At 34.7% G+C, this 21,122-nt stretch overlaps 1 protein-coding gene across 1 annotated transcript in view; it reads right to left on the bottom strand.

Annotated features, from left to right (window-relative positions):
• PCCA (propionyl-CoA carboxylase subunit alpha) overlaps positions 1-21,122 on the bottom strand; it is a 356,645-nt gene that overhangs the window by 199,370 nt on the left and 136,153 nt on the right. The window contains exons 9-12 of the mRNA XM_019754213.2: positions 18,128-18,206; positions 11,490-11,592; positions 4,884-4,978; positions 435-585 (exon numbers count right to left, since the gene is read on the bottom strand). Coding sequence (XP_019609772.1) covers positions 435-585; positions 4,884-4,978; positions 11,490-11,592; positions 18,128-18,206 — 428 coding nt within the window. The remainder of the gene's footprint in view (positions 1-434; positions 586-4,883; positions 4,979-11,489; positions 11,593-18,127; positions 18,207-21,122) is intronic.

Genomic DNA, 21,122 nt, shown 5'->3' with positions numbered 1-21,122 from the left:
GGAAGCCAGGTTGGTGGTATAGTTCTGAGAGTCATCCCTGGAAGCTCACTCCAGGTACCTTTCCCTCCTTGACCCCTTCCCTAAGATTTATAAGCACTTAATCCTTTTCTGTCTATCATATCTAGAGTAATATCTCTTAACAACCCATGAACCCTGACTAATGGGGTTCATCGAGAGAGGTTCAAGAAAGAAACCAGTGGAATTTCCCTTATGAAGTATTAATAGTAACGAAGCAGAGGCTACATACTGACCATTAAATTAACCCTGCACTTACCTGTCATTCCTAACAGACGTCTTAGCACAGGCATAAAAACTTAAGTCTTTATTTAACACTTTACGAAGTTGATTTTTTACTTTTATAAAACAAAGAGGGGTGGGTGAGGAAGGGTAAATTAGAGAGGCACAGAGAGGAATAAAAAAACAGTTTTTGCTACCTGGAGTCTCGTATTCATTTCCAAGAAATAAAAATTCTTCTTTGAGTCCACAAGAAATTCTACAGTTCCAGCAGAAGAATACTTTACTGCTTTAGCAAGAGCTACAGCTTGTTCTCCCATTGCTCTTCGAGTCTCAGAATCCAGAAAAATGCTACAAATACAGAAAGAGTAATCTACATTTTGAACAAAAATCTAGTTATCTTTTGTGTGCACTATATAAAAATTTTCTTAAAGTTTACTCAGATATGATCATCTGTATCAATTTAAGATTTCATATTACATGATTTACATATGCTTATAATACATACTTATTGTTAAGCACATGTTTACATAAATCAACTTCAATTGACTTTTCCACATTATATTGCAACTTCAATCGGTTTATAAAACATACAACTCCTTCACCTCAGTAGTTTTTAATTAGTAAAATTTAATATACGAGGTCAGACAATTAAGTTCATGAACTCATCCTAGAAAAAGTGCTACATACCTCATTGCTGAATATCACTACAGTCACCTTTGAAGTACTCCCCTTGGGAAGCTATGTACTGATGCCAGCACCTAGTCCACTCTTCAAAGCAATTTTAGAACTCTTTTTCTGGAATGGCCATCAGAGTGGCCATCCTGAATGTCAACAAAATGTCTTCCTTCAATATTTCCTTTCTCTTTGGGTAAAGAAAGGAGTCATTGGGGGCCACATCAGGTGACTAGGAAGGGTGTTCCAATACTTATTTGTTTACTGGCTAAAAACTCCCTCACAGACAGTGCCGGGTGAGCTGGTGCATTGTCGTGATGCAAGAGCCATGAATTGTTGGCGAAAATTCAGGTCGTCTAATTTTTTCATGCAGCCTTTTCAGCACTTCTAAATAGTAAATTTGATTAACTGTTTGTCCAGTTGGTGCAAATTCATAATGAATATCCGTCTGACACCAAAACAAGTTACAAGTTTCACAAACTTAATTGTCTGATCTCGTATATATTCAGAATTACTTCAAGCTAAAATTGGGAGAAAAATAAATTCTTGGAAACTAACATATACAATTAATCCTTATTATTAATGGATTCCATATTTGCAAATTATCTAAAATTTATTTTAACCCCAAAAATTAATACTCGCAGCACTTCATGGATGGTCAATCATGAACAAGCTCAGAGCAGCAAAAAATTTGAGAATCCCAACATGTGTGCTCTCAGCTGTGGTCAAACAAGGCTACTCTTTTCCTTCTTGTTTCAGCTCTCATACTGTAAAACAACTGCCTTTTTCACAGTGTAGCCACGTTTTTCTCAGTTTTGGGGGGGAGAGTTTAGGGTGAGCTCACTGTTTAAAATGGCCCCTGAGTGTTGGGCTGGTGTTCCTCAGCGCAGCAAGGCTGTGATGTGCCTTCTGGAGAAAACATGGATGATAAATGAGCTTCCTTCAGGCATGAGTCATGGTGCTGCTCGCCAGGACTGAGTTCAATGTTAATGAATCAGGAATATATATTAAATAAGGTGTCTTTCAACAGAAACGCATATAAAACAAAGTATGTAATGATCAGTTGGTGAAAATGCTCTAACCAGAGGCTTGCAGGAACCTAACCCTGTATTTCCCCTGGGCGCAACGCTTCAGTATTCACTAATTCAGTGTTTACAGTGACTTTACAGAGCCCAACTACCACAAATAACAAGAACGGACTGTACAGCTAATAAACCCTCAAAACTTTTGTTTTGCAATATGAAAATCACTTTCCAGCAGGCAATTAAAGCTGAAATGCTTCCAGTGAACCCTGAGAAGAATAATTCCTGCATTTTCACAGATTTTGCTTCTATACAAAATAGGCTCTGAGAAACAAAACATTGACTATGTTTCTATTTGTGGATTGAAATTATTCTCAAATGAATGAAATTAACATTACATTTTATAAAATTTTCATTATGGAATAGTATAATAAACTTGCATGTACCTGTTTCCCATATGTAATAATTATTGCTATATTGCCACTCTTGTCCTATCTATGCTGCATATCCACTCTTCTACCAGGTCAACCCATTTTTCTTTTTAGCAAATCCCAAATTAGGTATTATTTTATCCATTAAAAACTTCCGCATCTGTTTCTATAAGGACGCTTGTATAACATAATCACACTGTAAAAATAATCAGAACTCCTTAATAGCATTTAATATCCAGGTAATATTTAAATTTCCCTGATACTCTCCTAAAGATCTTTTTATAGCTAATTTCTTTGAGTCAGGATCCAAGTAAGTCCAGCCACTGCGTTTGATTGATTTTTACATCTTCAAGATTCTTTTAACTTGTAATATCCTCTTTCTGCCTTCCCTTTTTTATGCCAAGATCTGGTCATTTTCCTGCCTCTTTCCTCACATTCTGGGGTTCAGCTGCATGCACCCCCCACAAGGTCTTTTAACATTCATGTTATATTTCCATTTCTTATAAACTGCTGGTTAGATCTAGAGCCTTGAATAGATTTAGGTTGGATTGGTTGTGGAAAGGCAAGAATATTTCACAGGAGGGAAGTATACTTCCTACTGTCTCCATTTGGTCATGTTCGGATTAATCGTTGGATTCAGGTGTTATGAGTCATATTTGCCTATTATAAATAATAGTTCTGCATTAACCTAACAGATACAGGGTAGATGACATTTCAACAATAACTGGCTAACAAAATTCATGCAACCAAAAGAAGGAAAATCAAGTAAAGATTACATCATAACATCTGAAGAATCTCAAGTGCAGTTGAGTAAAACTATTTTCACTCTGTCTGGTCTTGTCTTTTCCCTTATCATAAACTGCTAGTGATACACAGCGCTATAAGCAACCTCATCTCCGAACTCAAAGCACACTGGTAAATTCTTACTCTAGGAACTGGAAACCACATATTCCATTTTTTTCCTCTTTCACAGTACACAAATACCCATCAAGTCACTATTAATAATCAGTTTTAGTTTTTTTAATTTGATTCCTGCTTCTTTAAATTTTCCTCTTTTTTCTCTGTAAATAGACAAGATGTTCATATGAAATCTAATTCTAGAAAGAGAAAAAAGGGAAACAAAAATCATGACTCAAGGTTTCCAGTTTGAAACATTTTTATCCCAGGTAAGACTTGAGTGAGTTTTCAATAAAAAGAGAATTAATTATATTGGAAGTAATACAACAGAAATCACAAAATTGCAAAAAGAAGTTTCAGAGACTATTGTTGTTCCACCAGCATCCACTGTCCCCTTCTTCCGCATGACTAGAATGTTAGCTAAGCACATGGTTACTTAAGGCAAAAAGACACTCCCCAGTCTCTCTAGCAAAGAGACTAACTCCAGATCACCGCAAAGTAATTAACACAGGGAGGTTCCAGGAACCTTCCTAAACACAGAGAAGTATTTCTTTTGCCTTTTCTTCTTCCTTCCTTCCTTCCTTCTTACATTCTGGTCCTGGGCCATGAGCTGGGGGCCACACCCCATGTAGGCTGCAGTGAACTGTTCTTCAAAGCATGGTGGCTGGTTTTTAAGTATTGTGTCCCAAGAGACAGGAAGTAGAAGCTGGCAGTCTCCTAAGGCCTGGGCACAGCATCATTTCTATGTAGTCTATTGGTCAAGCAGTCACAGGGCACAGAATCAAGGGGAGGGAACATAGATCTCTCCCCCAACTCCTCAAGGAGAGAAGCGCCAAAGAATTTGGGGACCTTATTTTACAACCAAAGCACAATACCATATTTTTAAAAACTAATTCAAGTAAGATTTTATTTTTACCATTACCCTATAATTAAAAAGTCATTCATATTCACACCTACTCTTTTCAGAAACTACACACACATTATATCAAGGCACACTGACTATGCATGCTGATTAAAGCTACAATTGGCTATATGCCTTAGAGCCTGGTTACTAAAAATAACAATGTACACTCAGCTGGGGATTTTTAAGAACTAAGAGAAAACCAGAATATCTACAAATACCAACCTAGCATCAAATTAGAAATAAATCTCCATGAAACTGCTATACCAAACACATGAAAGGTAGCTTGGAGAAGTGCCCAAAGCAGTTCTGATAAATCATGGAATTTCTAAGAATCATGCCCCAGAAGCTTTTTCATGGTAGGATAAATTCAGGATTAACTTTATAAAACCATCACCAATAGGAGAGCCTAGAAGGCATGAATCCCAGAAATTCCACTTGCCCAGAAACACCCATGGGGTCTATATTACCTAGAAGCCTGTGGGAGTCATAGCTAGTTATCTACCCTGCTTTCTCCTCTAATAAAACCCAACTTCTTTAGCAAGTATTCTCTCACTTTCATGCATAAAGTACTGAGGAAGATCTGTGGCAAATTTTAATTATAAAAATATACATTAATAGATTCTACCATGAATATTAAAGCAATTTCAGCCAATAAAGTGGAAAAGAAATATAATATATACAAGCAGACTATTATAAATGTTCATTAGGAGAAACTCTTACCTTGGTGCTTCCTCTACCACTTTCTGATTTCTTCGCTGAATTGAACACTCTCTTTCATTGAGCCACAAAGCATTTCCGTGTTTATCCCCTAAAACCTGAAAAAGCAATACCATTTGAAAAAATATAGAGCCATACCCATACAGCATGTGCCCAATTAACATTTTCTCTATGCGACACCCTTTGGCTTTTTATATTCAAACCTCATAGAACATATACGTTCCTCTTTTGGTTGATGTTAATAGAGGAAAACTTTATATTAGAAACCCTAAACTCAAAACATTTTTATCAAAAGACAAAAAAATTCTCATGTTTCACATTGAATACACTGGGTAAAATATCAGCATCAATTATACAAATCTTGTGAAGTACACTGAGCATCAGTAAAAAGGATGTACGTTCTACATGTCCCCGGTGCGCAGGGGAGCTGCGCGTGTTGTTCCAAACATCTGTTTGTTGTTAACATTATTAAACGCCTGTTGATCGGGAAATGCTATTTTATTTACATCCAGTACGTAGTCTGTTACTTATATAAGGATGTTTTTATTGTGCTTTATTTTTGGTATAGGAAACTAGTAAAAGGTCTGGGGTTAATATATAACATATTATGATCTTTCCCATTTCTAATAATGGGAAATAAGCTGGGGTTGCCAGATAAAATAACAGGGCACCCACTTAAATTTGAATTTTCAATAAACAATGAAAATATGTCCCAAATACTGCATGGGATATACTTTTACTTTTTAATAAATCATTGTTTATCTGAAATTCAAATTTAACATGTATCTTATCTGCTAAATCTAGCAACCCTAAAACAGGCTCTCTGTTAATGTTTTGCATAGAATGTTTGACTTTCAGGAATGGATTCATCTCTTTTCAAGATTCAAGAGTAGATGCTTATTACTGAGTTCATATATTAAGTTCACAGAGGAAAAAGCTGTCCTAAAAACCAAAAAACTAGGCACTAATTTTAGCTCCAAACAGCTATGCAAACTTCCTGGGTAAGTCATTCTGTGTCTTCATGCATTATAAATGGCAGATAATATAATCTTAATGTTTTATATGACTACTGAGAAAAATCAAATAAAAAAAGATCATTGTTATAACAGACACAGTAGATTAAAAATGAATAGTTAATATATGACTGCAAATTTAATTTTTAGGAATAAAAATTAATCTATCTAACCCTCAAGAATGATTCCAAAGGAGAACATTACAGTAATGAAATGTCAATAAGGTGGGATTTTATTTCTATGACTCTTAAAGATGGTGCATGAAGTACATCTAAAAATATTTTAAATCATCATAACTCTCAACCTCTTTTTTAATTCTAGTTGACAAGGAAATGAAAGTAGACTTAGTCTCCAAGAAATAAAGCCACGATAACCAAGAATTCTCAGAAATATTTCCAACTGTAAAATATTAGATTCATATACAGATAGAATCAAGAGTTTTTCTCTAAACTCTGCATAGTCTCCCAGTTCTCTTTTATAAGTTCTGTCATTTACTAGGCAGTCAACAAAAATAATGTGACAATTATTTATTCCATTAAATAAATGAAGAAACTAGTAAACAGACAACATTAGAATAAAAAGTGCTGGTAAGGGAAGTTAATCCTTAAATGTATCATGAGCTTTTAAAAACCTTTAACGCAGCCCCTTACGGATACACATGTACTCAATATGGAAAAATCTCCCAGAAATACTGCTTACTAAAAGAACCTTCATCCTAATAGTCTGTTCCACATAATGCAAAGCATCCCCGGATCCAACCCACAAAACGTCAGTAGTGTCCTGGTTGAGAAACTATGTGGTTTAAGCTACACAGAGTGGTGCCATTCAAACTCCCTGTGCCCAGTTCCAGCATGAGAAAGCACACAGTATGTTACAGCTTGTGTGAAAAATAGCAGGTGATATACACATATATACTTCATAGACTACAGCAGGATATTCAAGGTCTAGTGACAGCAATCGAAACCAGGAGACTTGGAGACAAGGGTGAAAGGGATACTTACTTTTCATTGAATACTCTTTATCCTGTGAACAAATTACTTAATATAAGTAAATAAATGAAATTTGAAGAAAATAAGTAAATAAAAAACAGATCCAAGTGTAGATCAGAGATGGGCAACACGGGTGTTGTCGATTTAAGCTACTGGAAAGAAACTTTCACCTATATTTAAAAATATTACCTAGACTATATGCCATGGCTAATTAAAATAAACTAAAAGGCAGATGTAAATATATAATTACTTAACATAATTTGACAAACATTTATTGAGCATTAGTAATGGGAAAGGCACTGGCCTGGTTTGGGGGAGAGCAAATGAATAAGACCTAGTCTCTGCCCTCAGGAACGTCTTGGTCTCTTATTCCCCTTCATAAGGTATACAAATGTCGAATCACTATGTTGTACACCTGAAAGTAATACAATATTGCATGTCAACTATATTTTAATTATTTTTAAAAAATTTTAAATAACTTCTTGGTCTATTAGAAAAGTCAGACAGCTTAAGATAAAGTAACATAAGTAGTTTTCAGTAGCATGAATAAATGTTAGATGGGGTAGATAGAGAGGAGAAAATTAATTCTGCTCCTAGGAATTACAGAAGTTACAAGAAATACAGAAAAATCACCCCAAATATGTCCCTTAAGTTACAGACTTAAATATCAAACAGCCTAATCAACACCTACACTTTGATACTGAATGGGCATCTCAACCTTGATTTGTCCAACATCATAAATTGATTTCCTCCATAATACATGCACCTCCCACAGTTTCTCCCATCTCAGTAAAAAACAGTCCCATTCTCCTAAATTCCCCAAACCAAAAAGTTTTGATGCCTTATTCTTTTTTTCTCACATATCACATCTAATCTTTTAGGATATCTGATCTACTTTCACAAAATATCCAGAATTCAATCATATCTACCCACCTCCACTACCAACACCTTGACCCAAGCTGCCATCCTCTCTCACTAGAATTACCACAAGAACCTCTTAAGAAATCTCTCCGCTTCAATTGCTGGTTTTCAATTGTTAACAACCAATGAATACTGTGTGCCTTCCTTTTACTACCTTGTTGAATAGCAGTATTTATTGCAGTGCCATACCCTTTCCTCATCATTGTATGAGTGAGTGTCACAGACTGTCTTTAAATTCAGAGGTCTTCCCACCAGAAGAACTGTTGCTGAGGGACCATATACAAGAAGTTTCAAGCAGACCTAGACCAAGTCTGTAGATGAGATCCTCGTCTTGAAAGGAAGGTGGGTATATTCTGCTACGAAAAGACATGATGATCACTGGGGGGCGGGGGGGTGTCAGAAATTGGTTATGGTAGCTAATATCCAAAGATGGCTCCCAATACAACACAAAACACAGTACTCACACCCTTGCATAATTCCATATGGCAATGATTCTAGGCTGGCCAAGTAAGTTGCAAAATGTCACAAAAATGATTGTGTGCCTGTCTGAGCCTAAACCTTGAAAAGGTAGAACAACTCTTTCAAGAAGTTCTGAAAAGTAGTGTAAGAAGTCTGAATATCCATATAGAAAGGTCACATGGAAAAGCCATATGGAAGTGCTCCCAAGACTGCATAGAGGGAAAGAGAGAGAGCCAGCTGCTCTAGAATCTCAGCTGAGCTCATCTTCAAGTCAACTCTCCAATGCACTTGATGTTAGATGTTCCAAAGCAGTAAAAGCCCCAACATGACTACTGACCCAATGGAGAGAAACCATGTGAGACACCATGTGAGAACCCAATCAACCCATGAAATGATGAGAAATAGTTAAATGTGTTGTTTCTTACTGTGGCAAAATATGCATAACAATTTACAATTATAACCATTTTTAAGTGTACAGTTCAGTGACATCGAGTACATTCATGTTGTGCAACCTTAAAAGTTGTTTCAAATCATTGCATTTTGGGGTGGCTTGTAACTCAGCAATAGATAACCAAAACACAGAAAATAAACAAGTGGATTTAGAAAGGATACTACATACAAGATCAATATGTAAAAACCAATTGTATTTCTATACACAAGTAACAATCAATGGGTAAATAAAATTTAGAAAATATTTATAATAGTGTCAAATACTGTTAAATACCTAGGAATAAATCTCATGAAAGATAAACAAAACCTCTATACTCAAAGCTACAAAACAGTGCTGAAATTAAAGAAGACCTAAATAAATGAAGATATTCTAATCCAAGGATTAGAAACCTCAATTTGTTAAGATGTCAATTCACCCCAAAATAATCTCTAAATCCAAATCCCATCAGGTGTGTGTTGGATGGTGGGGGGATATAGACAGGGCTGTGAAGGGTGGATAGAATGGATAGGTTGACAAATAAAGGCTAAAATTTACTTGTAAACTCAAAGTACTTAAAAAGAGCCAAAATTATCTGAAGAAAAACAATAAATTTAGAGTACTTATAGTACCAGATTTCTTTATTTAGTATAAAACCAAAATAATTAAGAAAGTGACCAGTCACTTAATTTACAACAAATGATCACCACAATAAATGATGGTGGAGAAACTGGATTATCAGAATGGAAAAAAATTTACTTAGACTCCACCTCACATGAACCCCCGCCCCCAAATAATAATTATTCAAGGAGAGTAGGAGACATAAATATCAAAACTAAAACAATAAAGCTTTTAACTTGTGTATGCAAAGTGGACTTAAAATGGACTTAAATAAAGTTAAGAACTTCTATTTCTCAAAAGATATAATAAAGTGAATAGGCAAGCCAAGGATGGGGGAAGATATGCACAACACATGTATCTGGCAAAGGTCTCATGAACAAAATAGATACATAAATCTGACCACTCAATAATTTTTGAAAATTAATTTGAAAAAGGAGGGCAGGGCAAGGATGAGGCTTAAGCTGTCACTTTACAAAATTAGATATCCATCTGGTCAATAAACTTATAAAAAGGTGCTCAACATCAATAGTCATCAGGGAGATGCAAACTAAAACAAAGAGACACTGTTACATGTTTGCCAAAGCGGCTAAACATTGAAAACATTGATAATACAAATGGTGGAAAGCATGGCAGCACTGCAAACTTTCCCATATTGCTGGTGGGAGTATACATTAGGGTAACCACAGTATCTACTAGAACTAAACATAGCCTTACCATGTAATCCCACAATATCTCTCCTCAGTATATCTGAAAGAATGCGTATGTCCATAAAAAGACAGCAGTTTATTTATAATATCCAAAAACAAACAACCCGAGATCTACCAACAGGAAAATGTATAAGTTTTGGGTTATTCAAACAATGGAACACCATAGAGCAATTTTTAAAAGTTAATGATAACACACAGCCTCATGGAAAAATCTCAAATATATGATGGTGTGTGAAAGAAGACAGGCACAACCAAGTATGTACAGCTTGATTCCATTTATATGAAGTTTAAGAGCAAACAAAAATAATCTGTGATACTGGATGTCACAATAGCAGTTACTTTTCATAGCCAAGGAGAGGGATTGACTGGGAAATGGTAGGAAGGAATCTTTTTATATAAAGAAATGTTCCTTATATAGATCTGGATGGTTGTTACACAGACATATGTAAATATAAAAATTTTTATTGAACTGTACACATAGATCTGTAGCTTTACTGTATATGTGTGATATATCAATTTAGAATATCTAAAAACAAAACATGCTCGTCACAGAAAGAAATACGTCATGTCTAATGTTTTAAAAATGCAAACTGATTATATATATGTAAGTTTGCAAATTTTTTCCCACTCTGGAAAATTTGAGGATCTACCTATAAATGTCTACATAAAATAATACTCAAACACAATGACAGAATCTAATTGTTATATTATGTCCTATCAGAAGGGACAAGGGCAGCAAATAGCCTTCCATTTAGTTTTCTGGTTCTCTGTCCACATCAAATTAAGAAAAAAGATATATTTAAATTTCAGTATGACTTCTAATATGATATTTAATCAATTTAATTGTCACATATCAATTCATAGCCATAACGTCAAACATTAGCACGAAGGCATTTCTGACAGAAAAACGAAAACTTCAGCAGACTTGTTTTCTTTTTCTTCTACGTTTTATTTCAGAAACCCATTTCATTTTGCTGAAATCCACACTCCCACAACCATTTTAACAGTTGGATTAAAATCTTAATCTGAGTAGAAGAAATGATTTCCTCATCTTTATACAACCAGCTAATAGCAGAATACCTATCACAGTGAGCCACACAGACATATGGTGAACTGAAATAATACAAGAGTCCAAGTCTGGCACTTTTCTTTTAAAAATGACCTCAAATGGCCCAATCCAAGGAGAATGAATGAGTTTCAGCCTGGTCAGACATGTTGGGATAGCTTCTTTCTAGAACTGGACTTTTTTATCATTCTCCATTAGAACCAACATTCTGGTACTTCGACAAAAAGTGTATCAGATTCCAAAGGTAGGTGATCCATTCTATGTATGTTCTCTATTTCGTACTTAGTCAAGCATATCAGAATAACTCATAATCACTCTAAATGGAAGAAAGGATATGTTTATAATAGGAATAAATTATATTATTTTAATGTTATAATAATTAGAAAGCATCTTAAAATGAACCAACCTGAATTTCTATATGACGAGGGTTATCAATAAATTTTTCTATTAATAGTCTATCATCACCAAAACTAGAAGCAGCTTCTTGAGATGAAAATCTAAAACCATCTCTGGAAAGAAAAAGAGAAGAACAGTCAAACAAACAGAACAAATGCAACACTTAATATAAAAGAAAAATAATTAAATGTTTATTTTGGCTTACTTCTGAACAAAGCAGAGAAAAACTCAATGTACAAATAACTAAGTTAACTTTGGTTGAACTACAACTCTTACACTCACTAGCTCTGTGAGCTTGGATGAGTGATTTAACTTCCTTGATTCTAGATTTTATATTTAAACAGGAACAGTGATACTTATTTCACCATCTGTTAAAAACGAGATATTTTTAATAAAGCATACAAGAAATCATATAAAATTTTACTTCTTCACCCCTAATATACTTTAATTCCACTAATAAAATAAATACAAATGTATTTATCCATTTGACTCAAAAGTCGGAAGACACACTCAAAAATGTAAAGAATCTGGCCAACTGCACAACTGGGGCAGAACTACAGCAAACAAAACTCGGTGCAAATGAATGTACAATAGATCGTTAAGAACATTTCCTGATAGTTTAAATAAACATCTTTAAATGCAGTTGCCTTCATACAACAATACCAATCATTATATTGTCTTCTTTAAAATTTTTCAAAATTAATAATTAAAAGAGAAAAGTACAATTTTCAAAATAAAAATATGGACTTAATTATTGCTTTATATATGTTATTCCCAAACTATAATAACTTAAATTGTTATTATTAAATATGCTTACTAAATTCACACACTATAAAATGGGCTCATTCAATCTATTGAATACTCAAACTTGCTTACCGAAAACTGAGTATATTATTACATTATTTCCTATTCATTGATACATTCAGAATATAAAATTTAATTCCCTTATAATTCCCATATAATTAATAGTTTCTTAACCTTCAGATTAAATACCTGTATTTGATGTACAACATTAAAATTCTTCTAATCCTTTAATATGTAAACACTCCATCTGGCAATATTTGAAATAACTATCTCATTTCGTTTTGTGCTTGAAAAATACAACGTTACAAGTAAACTCTGACTAGAAGATAAATTTCAGAACATGCTGCAAGAAATCCTATTTCTAGGAGTTCTCAGGGAAAAGATATCAAGTTTTCTCAGTCCTTCATTACTTCCTTGATTTAGGGGAATGGAGTTTAGATCTCAGGAGCCTGTAAACCTCAAAGAAACTAAAGCACAATGAATCACTGTTTTCAATATCACATAACCATCTTTTTTTATTTGACGGTATACGATGATTCACAAAGAAAAACATAGCACTTTATAGTTTATCTCTGCTGCAATGACTGAGAGCTTTCATTTTTGCATTTAAACGAAGAACACCACAAGCAAAAAAATCAAAGTCACCCAAATATATTAAGTATCAAGTTTGAAAGCATCACCAACATATTTTGGAGCTCATGGAAAATTGCATTGAGAACATAAATTTGTTACACTCATTCATTCAAGAAATATTTACTAATCACGAAACTATGTGCCTTGTACATATTTAGGTGATGGGAATACAAAAATAAAACAAATTGCCTCCACCTAAAGTCTAGTAGGGTAGTCCAAAATACAGACATGACAAATTACCCATTTTAGCCATAGCACTGTGTTTAAATTTGTATTGGGAAAAGAAAGCCAGAGGTTATTATGATAACATGAGTCTACTTTCAACAACCTTCTCACCTAATTATAATAAAATAACAAGAAACACTATTTTTTTAAAAAATTTGTCAGATATTATAAAGATTCTAAGAGAGGTTAGATGCTATTTCCCTGAAAAAAACTTAGGAAAGATGTTACAAGAGGAAGACAAGGAAAGATGTTACAAGAGGGACACACTCCTTAGGATAAAATAATAAAGCAATTAATTGCTACTAAGTTTTCCTTCCAAAGAATGCTAAAATTTTTGTGGAAAATGCGAAAACAATTTCTTCCTCAAGGAGGGAAGGAGAGAGGGATGAGTAGATGCAGTGTGGCATGATATTAACAGTTGGTGACTCTAGAAGACAAATATTTAGGTGTTTTCTGGACTGTTCTCTCAATTTTTAAGTAGTTTTGATTTTTCCAAACAAACAGGATATAGAACAACTTTTTAAAATGAGAAGCATGTATCATTAAATTGAAATAGTGTGATACTTTTTTTAATCTCTACAAAGTTTCAGAGATGATTTATTTATCAAGTTGAAGACAGCAACATTTGCGGGTAGAAAATTATTTAGGTATGTATTTTGATTAATCATTTGAACACATTTTGAATCAATGTGCCATTTATTGGCCAAGAAACAGTTAAATTATTTACCAAAAGTTGCCGGATATATGAATGAATATAGTGCTTTCTGAATTCTAAATTAAAATCCATAGGTTAACAACAGCACAGCAAATTTCATTGACAAGAAACTGAAGAATAATCCCCACCATAAAAGAACATGTTACTAACAGTAGCCCTGGCGAAATGACTGACTGATAAGAAATCTGATATCCTATGAAGAATAATGAAAAATAAGTGCTATGGTTTTTAGTGAAATTGCCATTTAAGTGCTGTACATACAAAAAGGGAAAACAACAAGAAAAAATTAAAGTTCATAAAAGCCATATCTCTTATAAAACCATTAAGTTGTGTTTAATGTCTTTATTCATCATTCTTTTCTACAAAGAGACTGTAGCAGATTGTCTTTTCCAAAGATGGTCACAGTGCTATCACCCATTCCACGTGCTCTTCTAAGAATCTTGCTGCTCCGAGTCTAATTCCCCTCCTCTTGAATTTGGGAAGAATTTGTGTTAACTGGTATTCCACAGAATATGGTGTGAATAAGGGAACCTGTGTGACTTCTGAGACTGGATCATAAAAAATGATACTGCGTCCACTTGGATTTGAAATAACTGCCCTTGGACCCCTGGGTCATTATGTAAGAAGCGTTACAGCCACAATATAGTGAGGAAGCCCAAGCCACCCATGGAGTTATATAAATAAAGCACAAGCAATAGTTTCAACACCTGAACCTTGAAAGACAAAAGCCAAATAAAATGGATTATATGGTAAAAATGGGACTAAGCTTGCCTCCTCCCCTTATGCTTGTTTCACAGCAGCCAGCCAGTCTGACTTCAAACATTTCACATAGTTAACCAATGCGCTGTAATATAAAAGTAAATCTCCACTATCAAAAGGAATCAAGCCAGAGTTCCAGAGAGAAGCTAAGAACCAGACCATTCTTCAATTAAGCATTCTTCAATTTTGAAGATAAAAACCGTCACTCTGACTTTAACCTCACAGCTTTTCCTAAGAAATTTTCAAGTAAAGAAGTGTTGCAGCATACGTAGTATTTAATGCATATAAATCAATCCTAAGACCAAAGAGAGAGTAAGTGCAAAAAAATAAGATAAACAAGTAACTGCAAATCATCCTTGAGTACTCTCACACTCTATATTCAGTCACTCGGTAAATCCTGTTGCCTCTACTTTCAGAATGAAACTATTTTCTTATCACCTCCACCATAACACCAATGAAAGCCACCATCACTGTTTTTCTTGCATGGATTATTGCAACAGCCTCTGGACTGGTTTCCCTGATTCCAGAGTTCATGAATCTACTCCTGTCTGTTAAGTCTATTTCAAGATAGCAAACAGTGATCCTTTTAAAACCTAAGTCACAAAATCTTGATAACTAGTTAATATGGAAGTTCATTATACTCTTCTACTATTTTGTATGTTTGAAATCTTCTATAATTAAAAAACTGTATATAATGTTAGTAATTTGTTGAATTGTGACTAATTGTGACATGATTGTGACTTCTCTACTCAAAAGCTTCCAATGCTCCCCATCTCACTTAACAATGGCCTACAAGGTCCTAACATAATCTGCCCCCACTCCACCCAAAACAATCGTTTCAACACCTGAACTCTTGCCTCACCTCCTTCTACTCCTCTCTCCCTTCACCATCTAGCCACCTTATTGCTCCTAGATCTCTCAACAGGCTCCAACGCCAAGTCCTCCACACTTACTCTTCCCTCGCGCGGATCCTTTCCTCTGCCTTCTCAGTGAGGACAACTCCGTCATCCTGTTTAGAATGGGAATTCCCTCCAATCTTCCCCACGGCTCTTCCCTTCCGCCTTTATTTTTTCTTATGCTACTTATCACCTTCCACAATAGTATATGATTTCCTTTGATTTTATTCATTGTTTGTCTATTCCTACCAGAACAGGATTTCTGAATCTTATTTATGTCATGGATCTTTTGCAGAATCAAGGCAACATACGAACTTCGTCAAAATAAGGCTTAAAGTGATTTAAAATGCCTAAAATAAAATGCAATAAGATTGCACAGGAAACAAATCATATTGAAATATAGGTATCAAAATATTTTTTAAAACAATTTTGGGATATAATGTATGTAGTTATTCATTAATAAGTTCCAACAAGTCTAATAATCATTGTAACTTAGAGGTATCTACAACAACTGTAATGTAATAATACTGTCTGTATGTGATTTCCTAAGTGGTAAAAAGTTCCATCCAAAGATACTACTGCTATTCTAGTTTGTTGCCTATATTAGGTGAAACACAAAATTCCTATTAGATGCCAGAGAAAGAAACATGTACTTTTCTTCCTCATCCAGATGCATGAACCGCACCTGAATTTTATGGATCTGTGAATTCAAAGGTTAAGAACTCCTGATCTAGTATATACACTGCATGGAGGAACAAATTATTTTGTTTTTATTCATTGCTCTATTCCTGAAGTCTTATTTAAAAAGTTCCTGTCATACAGTAGGCTCTCAACAAATACTGCCATCTATGCAATGAGTTTATACTTGCTGGGTAAGCTTGAGATTGCAGAGAAGAATCTGATGTTATGTCAGCCAATATCTGGTATCAGTGCCACTCAGTGAGACTGAGGTTTAAAGACCCATATGTGTCATATATCATTACCGCACAACATAAGCCAATTACTTTCTCTGACATTCAAACAAAGAAACAATAGTGTTCTGAGACAATTTTCTTTTAGTGTTAAAACTAGATGCGTAGTCTGCAACATGGTGTCTTCCCATTAGATTTTAAAGGGTAATATATTGCATCTAGGAAATTTTTACCTTACTTGTTCACTTTAGAACCTAATTTCTGAATTAGGGTTGTACTTGACAACTTTCACATCAACTACTCCAGATTTCTGTCTTTAAGAGATTTTGAGGAGAGGGGAAGAAAGGAAAAGGAAAGAGGAAGGAGACGGAAGGAAAAGGGAAGAAAGGGAGAAAGCAGAATTAACCATTTGGAAGATCAAATTACTTCTAGGTAGAGAAAATGCAGAAAAGGCAACATTAACAAGTATTCAGCAATTTTTTTTTATCTCATCTCCTCCCTCCAAAAAAAATGACATAAATCCCTTTTACTGCTAAACCTGAAAATAAATAAGAATAGGGTCCCCTAAAAAGAAGAGAGTCCTCTAAAATCTGCTCATACAAGGCAGTTTTTCAAAAAATTATTTTCTAATCACTATGATATGTCAATGCACTGGGTTTTTAAATTTTTGTTTTAAAAGTTACTTTTAATTTCTGAAATTACTAATAAATTTAGTGTTCTAAATTTACAACAGAGTGCACTGCATAACAGACATAGAACAATTTCAAATACAAAAGGAAATATATTTCACACTATATAATTATCAAAGTAGTTTACTACTTTTATAGAAAAGCAAAGAAAAGCAAGTGCATACTGAGTAATACATAAACAAATGAAATTATGCATGTTTTTAAAAATATTTGGTTCAGGGCCAACCCGGTGGCTCAGGTGGTTGGAGCGCTGTGCTCCTAATGCCGAGGTCACCAGTTCAATTTCCACATGGGCCAGTGAACTGCGCCCTCTACAGCTAAGATTGTGAACAACAGCTCTCCCTGGAGCTGGGCTGCCGTGGGCTACCGTGTGCCACCAGGAGTGGCCAGTGGCCAGTGGCCAGTGGCCAGCATGAGTGGCCAGTGGCCAGCGGCCAGCATGAGTGGATGGCGGCCATCGTGAGTGGCCAGCAGCCGGTGAGAGCTGCCATGTGCTGCTGTGAGCGGATGACCGGAGACCAATTGCCTCAGCCAGGGGAAGCACAAGGCTCATAATACCAGCATGGACCAGGGAGCTGTGTCCTACACAACTAGACTGAGAAACAAAGGCTTGAACTGGAGTGGGGCAGGGAGGAGGCAAAAGAAGGGAAGGGAGAAGGGAGGGGAATATTTGGTTCAAATCTTTTACTACATTCAGAATTGTACAACCAAATCTTAGTAAATTTTTACCTAGAAAACAGCATGACGAATTTTTTAAATACATAGTAAAAACAAAAAGACAATCCTTTGTTAATGTTCAAAAAATTTAAAAACCTTTTAATAATATGATAATCATCATCAAAAATATAAATAAGTTAGTTTCTGCATAATTTCATATTTTTCCCATCTAAAAGGGTAAAAATCAGATAGTTATTGTAATTATTCCATTATGCTTTTGGTATCTGTTTACTTGTCAGTTTAATAAAACTCTAGTAACTGCAATTTTCATCAAAAGTATATTTTGGACAGCATCTCACCTGGTCTCTTCATCATCCCAAGCGATTCGCATGCCTTTCCCACCACCACCTGCTGAGGCCTTGATCATGACAGGGTAGCCTAACAGCAGGGAAGAATTAGACAGAAGTTCAGACTTTGATCATTTGGATGCATGAACATGACAACTGACCACATGTTCAATAACGCAGAAGACAATAACTAATTTATTTAAAAGTTCCTTTCTTGAGAGTCAGGAAAATAACACCAGTGTAATGATCCTGTATGTATTTTATAAATGAGTATATGATCACTTCAAAAAAGAAACACTGTATCAATAAACATAACATTCTCCCCGTAATGAAATAGGAAGCTAAGAAAACATAAATAATTTGACAATCAATTCCAAAAACAGAAGTAGATACAGTATTAACCAAAGATATATGAAGCAACTTACACAGTATTAACACACACACACACACACACACACACACACACACACTTTATGATTCCCCAGAACTGCTGTTTGCATGCATAACAAATTAAACTCCCTTGTTTCAAAAGTAATGATTTATAGGTACGTAAGGTATTTTTATCTGAAAAGTCACAGGAAACCCCTGCAGCTTTTACCAGCAAGAAGTGACATGAAGGTTTTGGGGAAAATCAAGCCATGACTATTATATTATGGTGTGGAGCAGAAGTTCCAGGGTTTGCTGATATCAGTGGAGAAGCTATTGTACTATTCCATTCACTCAACAGAAAATGCGTATACTAGCGGATACTATGAAAATACAAAAAATACAAAGGCCCAAAACAAATGGCATTTCCGTTGTAAGTTTTGAAGTTTTGTAAGAGAAAATAAAACCATAAAATTGTTGTTAGTTAACAGGATTGAATATTTAGATTAATACACTGAAAATTTTGATAGCATGAGTCACCTATAGCAATTTATCAAAAAAAGCTATAAAGTCTAGTTGTTTAGAGGTTTTCTGAAAAAACAAGATAGAAATACTCATGTCTGAGACCACTTGTTTATAACCTTTTCTGTAGAAAGAAGAGGTCAGTAGTGAACCCTTAAAGGACTCTTCCTGGCCTGTGATGCTCTAATAGAACTAAACTCTAGCTATAGGATCTTAGAGAAAAAGGGAAGACAGGACCAAAGGTCATAGATCTTTGACCCCTAAACCACAAAACATCACTCTTAACTTCAACTTAGTTAAAATGGCACTTGCTTCCTAAGTGTTTCATAATTAATTCAATTTTTTAAATTCCGATGTTAGTTATATTTTTATGGGATAGATTGATGTGGGATAGCATTTTACAAGCATTGCTAAGTGCAGTGAGAAGAAGAAAGATTAACATACTTTTTTCGTATTGAGAGCCTTATAATATGGGAAGAGGGAAAGTGCCCAAATAATTCAATCACTGGGAATTCAGAAGAGAAAAGGATCATAGGAAGGTAAGATAAAAGGAAATAAGAAAGAAAAGCATATTCTAAAAAGGGACATTTATATGAGGCTATAAAGGAATAGCAGAATTTGAACATGTAGGCAGGAATAGCAGAAATAAAACAGGCAGGAAGCAAGGGACAAGTTTAAGAAATGAATGAAACAATTCAGTTGAAGTAGAGAAGATCTGTAGGATGACAGAGGAAACGAGAACTGAAAACATACGTTGGGGGCAAGTTATGCTTCATACTTTTGAATGACATAGTTCCTGCATGAGACTGACAAAAACAGTATTTTTTTCACTCAATGCTGCAGCCTCACATGAATGTCACATAAAGGAATTAAATTGAAATCGGTAAAGAAAAATTAGCCTATTTTTAAGCAGTGAAGAAATAATATCTAAAAATTAGAAATGGGCATGCCTAGGAAATCCTTTTTACAACTTAAGGTCTTTCTTTAAACAAACGGGTCCATATTCCCCAAAAAACACGTTATCAATTCACCATCAAAAACTCTTCATCCGTGTAAACAGGAAACCACAAGAGGTATGATATCCACACCCCATATCTCTACTATTTTCAGCTCTCTCTGAGGATGAGGAAATTTGCAGTTATTTTGATACAGTATTAATCTCATTTTAGTTGTTCACTATGGACCCTGGACTATCTAGTAATTCGTGAGGTTCAAAATAAGATTGGGAAATTGTCCTTGGTCACAGGAAACTAGACGGGGAAACAAAACACATAAAATAATTTGTCAACCAGAAATTATTATATGTTCAGAAAAAGTGAGAAATTGTTAGGCAATATATAATAAGGGAAATACAACATGGTCCCCCAAAAGGAGGTAGTGCTGCATTAGACCTGTGAATACACATAACCCAGGAAGATAAGATTCTCTCACAAAAATCTAACAAGCCAAATACAAAACAATTGGGAAAGAGGGAGAAAAATGACAGACGTTAATGACATTATAGTCACAAACTTAATCTAATTTTGAGCTACAATTGAAAATAATATAAAAATGAGGTTTTCTACTCAATTTCTTATGCCAAAGTAGTCATTAAACTTTAGATAATACATATTTTATGCTGTCACCATGCTGTGGAGAAACAAGACCTAGCCATTTGAAGAGGAGGGAAATGAATATTCCCCATTAATTCCATATTAATATTTGATGTTAAATAATATCAAAAAAGCCCAGTCCCTCATCCCTACTTTTTCTTTTTTATTACTAGTTTCAGGTGTACAAAACAACATAATAATCAGACATTTGCACACCTCACAAAGTGATATCACCAAAAAGTCTACTACCCATCTGATACTGTATATAGTAGCTATTACAATACCATTGACTATATTCCCTATGCTGTACTTTACATCCCGTGAATTTTTTAATTATAGTTGACATTCAATACTATTTTATATTCATTTCAGGTGCACAGTGCACTGGTTAGGCATTTATATAATTTATGAAGTGATCCCCCTGGTAAGTCTAGTACTCACCTGAAAATATACACAGTTTTTATATTATTGACTATATTCCCCATACTGTATTCACATCCCTGTGAGATTTTGTGACTACCAATTTG

Source organism: Rhinolophus sinicus, linkage group LG04 (genome assembly GCF_036562045.2).
Source record: "Rhinolophus sinicus isolate RSC01 linkage group LG04, ASM3656204v1, whole genome shotgun sequence".
NCBI classification, from domain to species: Eukaryota; Metazoa; Chordata; class Mammalia; order Chiroptera; family Rhinolophidae; genus Rhinolophus; species Rhinolophus sinicus.
This window is presented reverse-complemented; position numbering and strand designations above follow the sequence as displayed.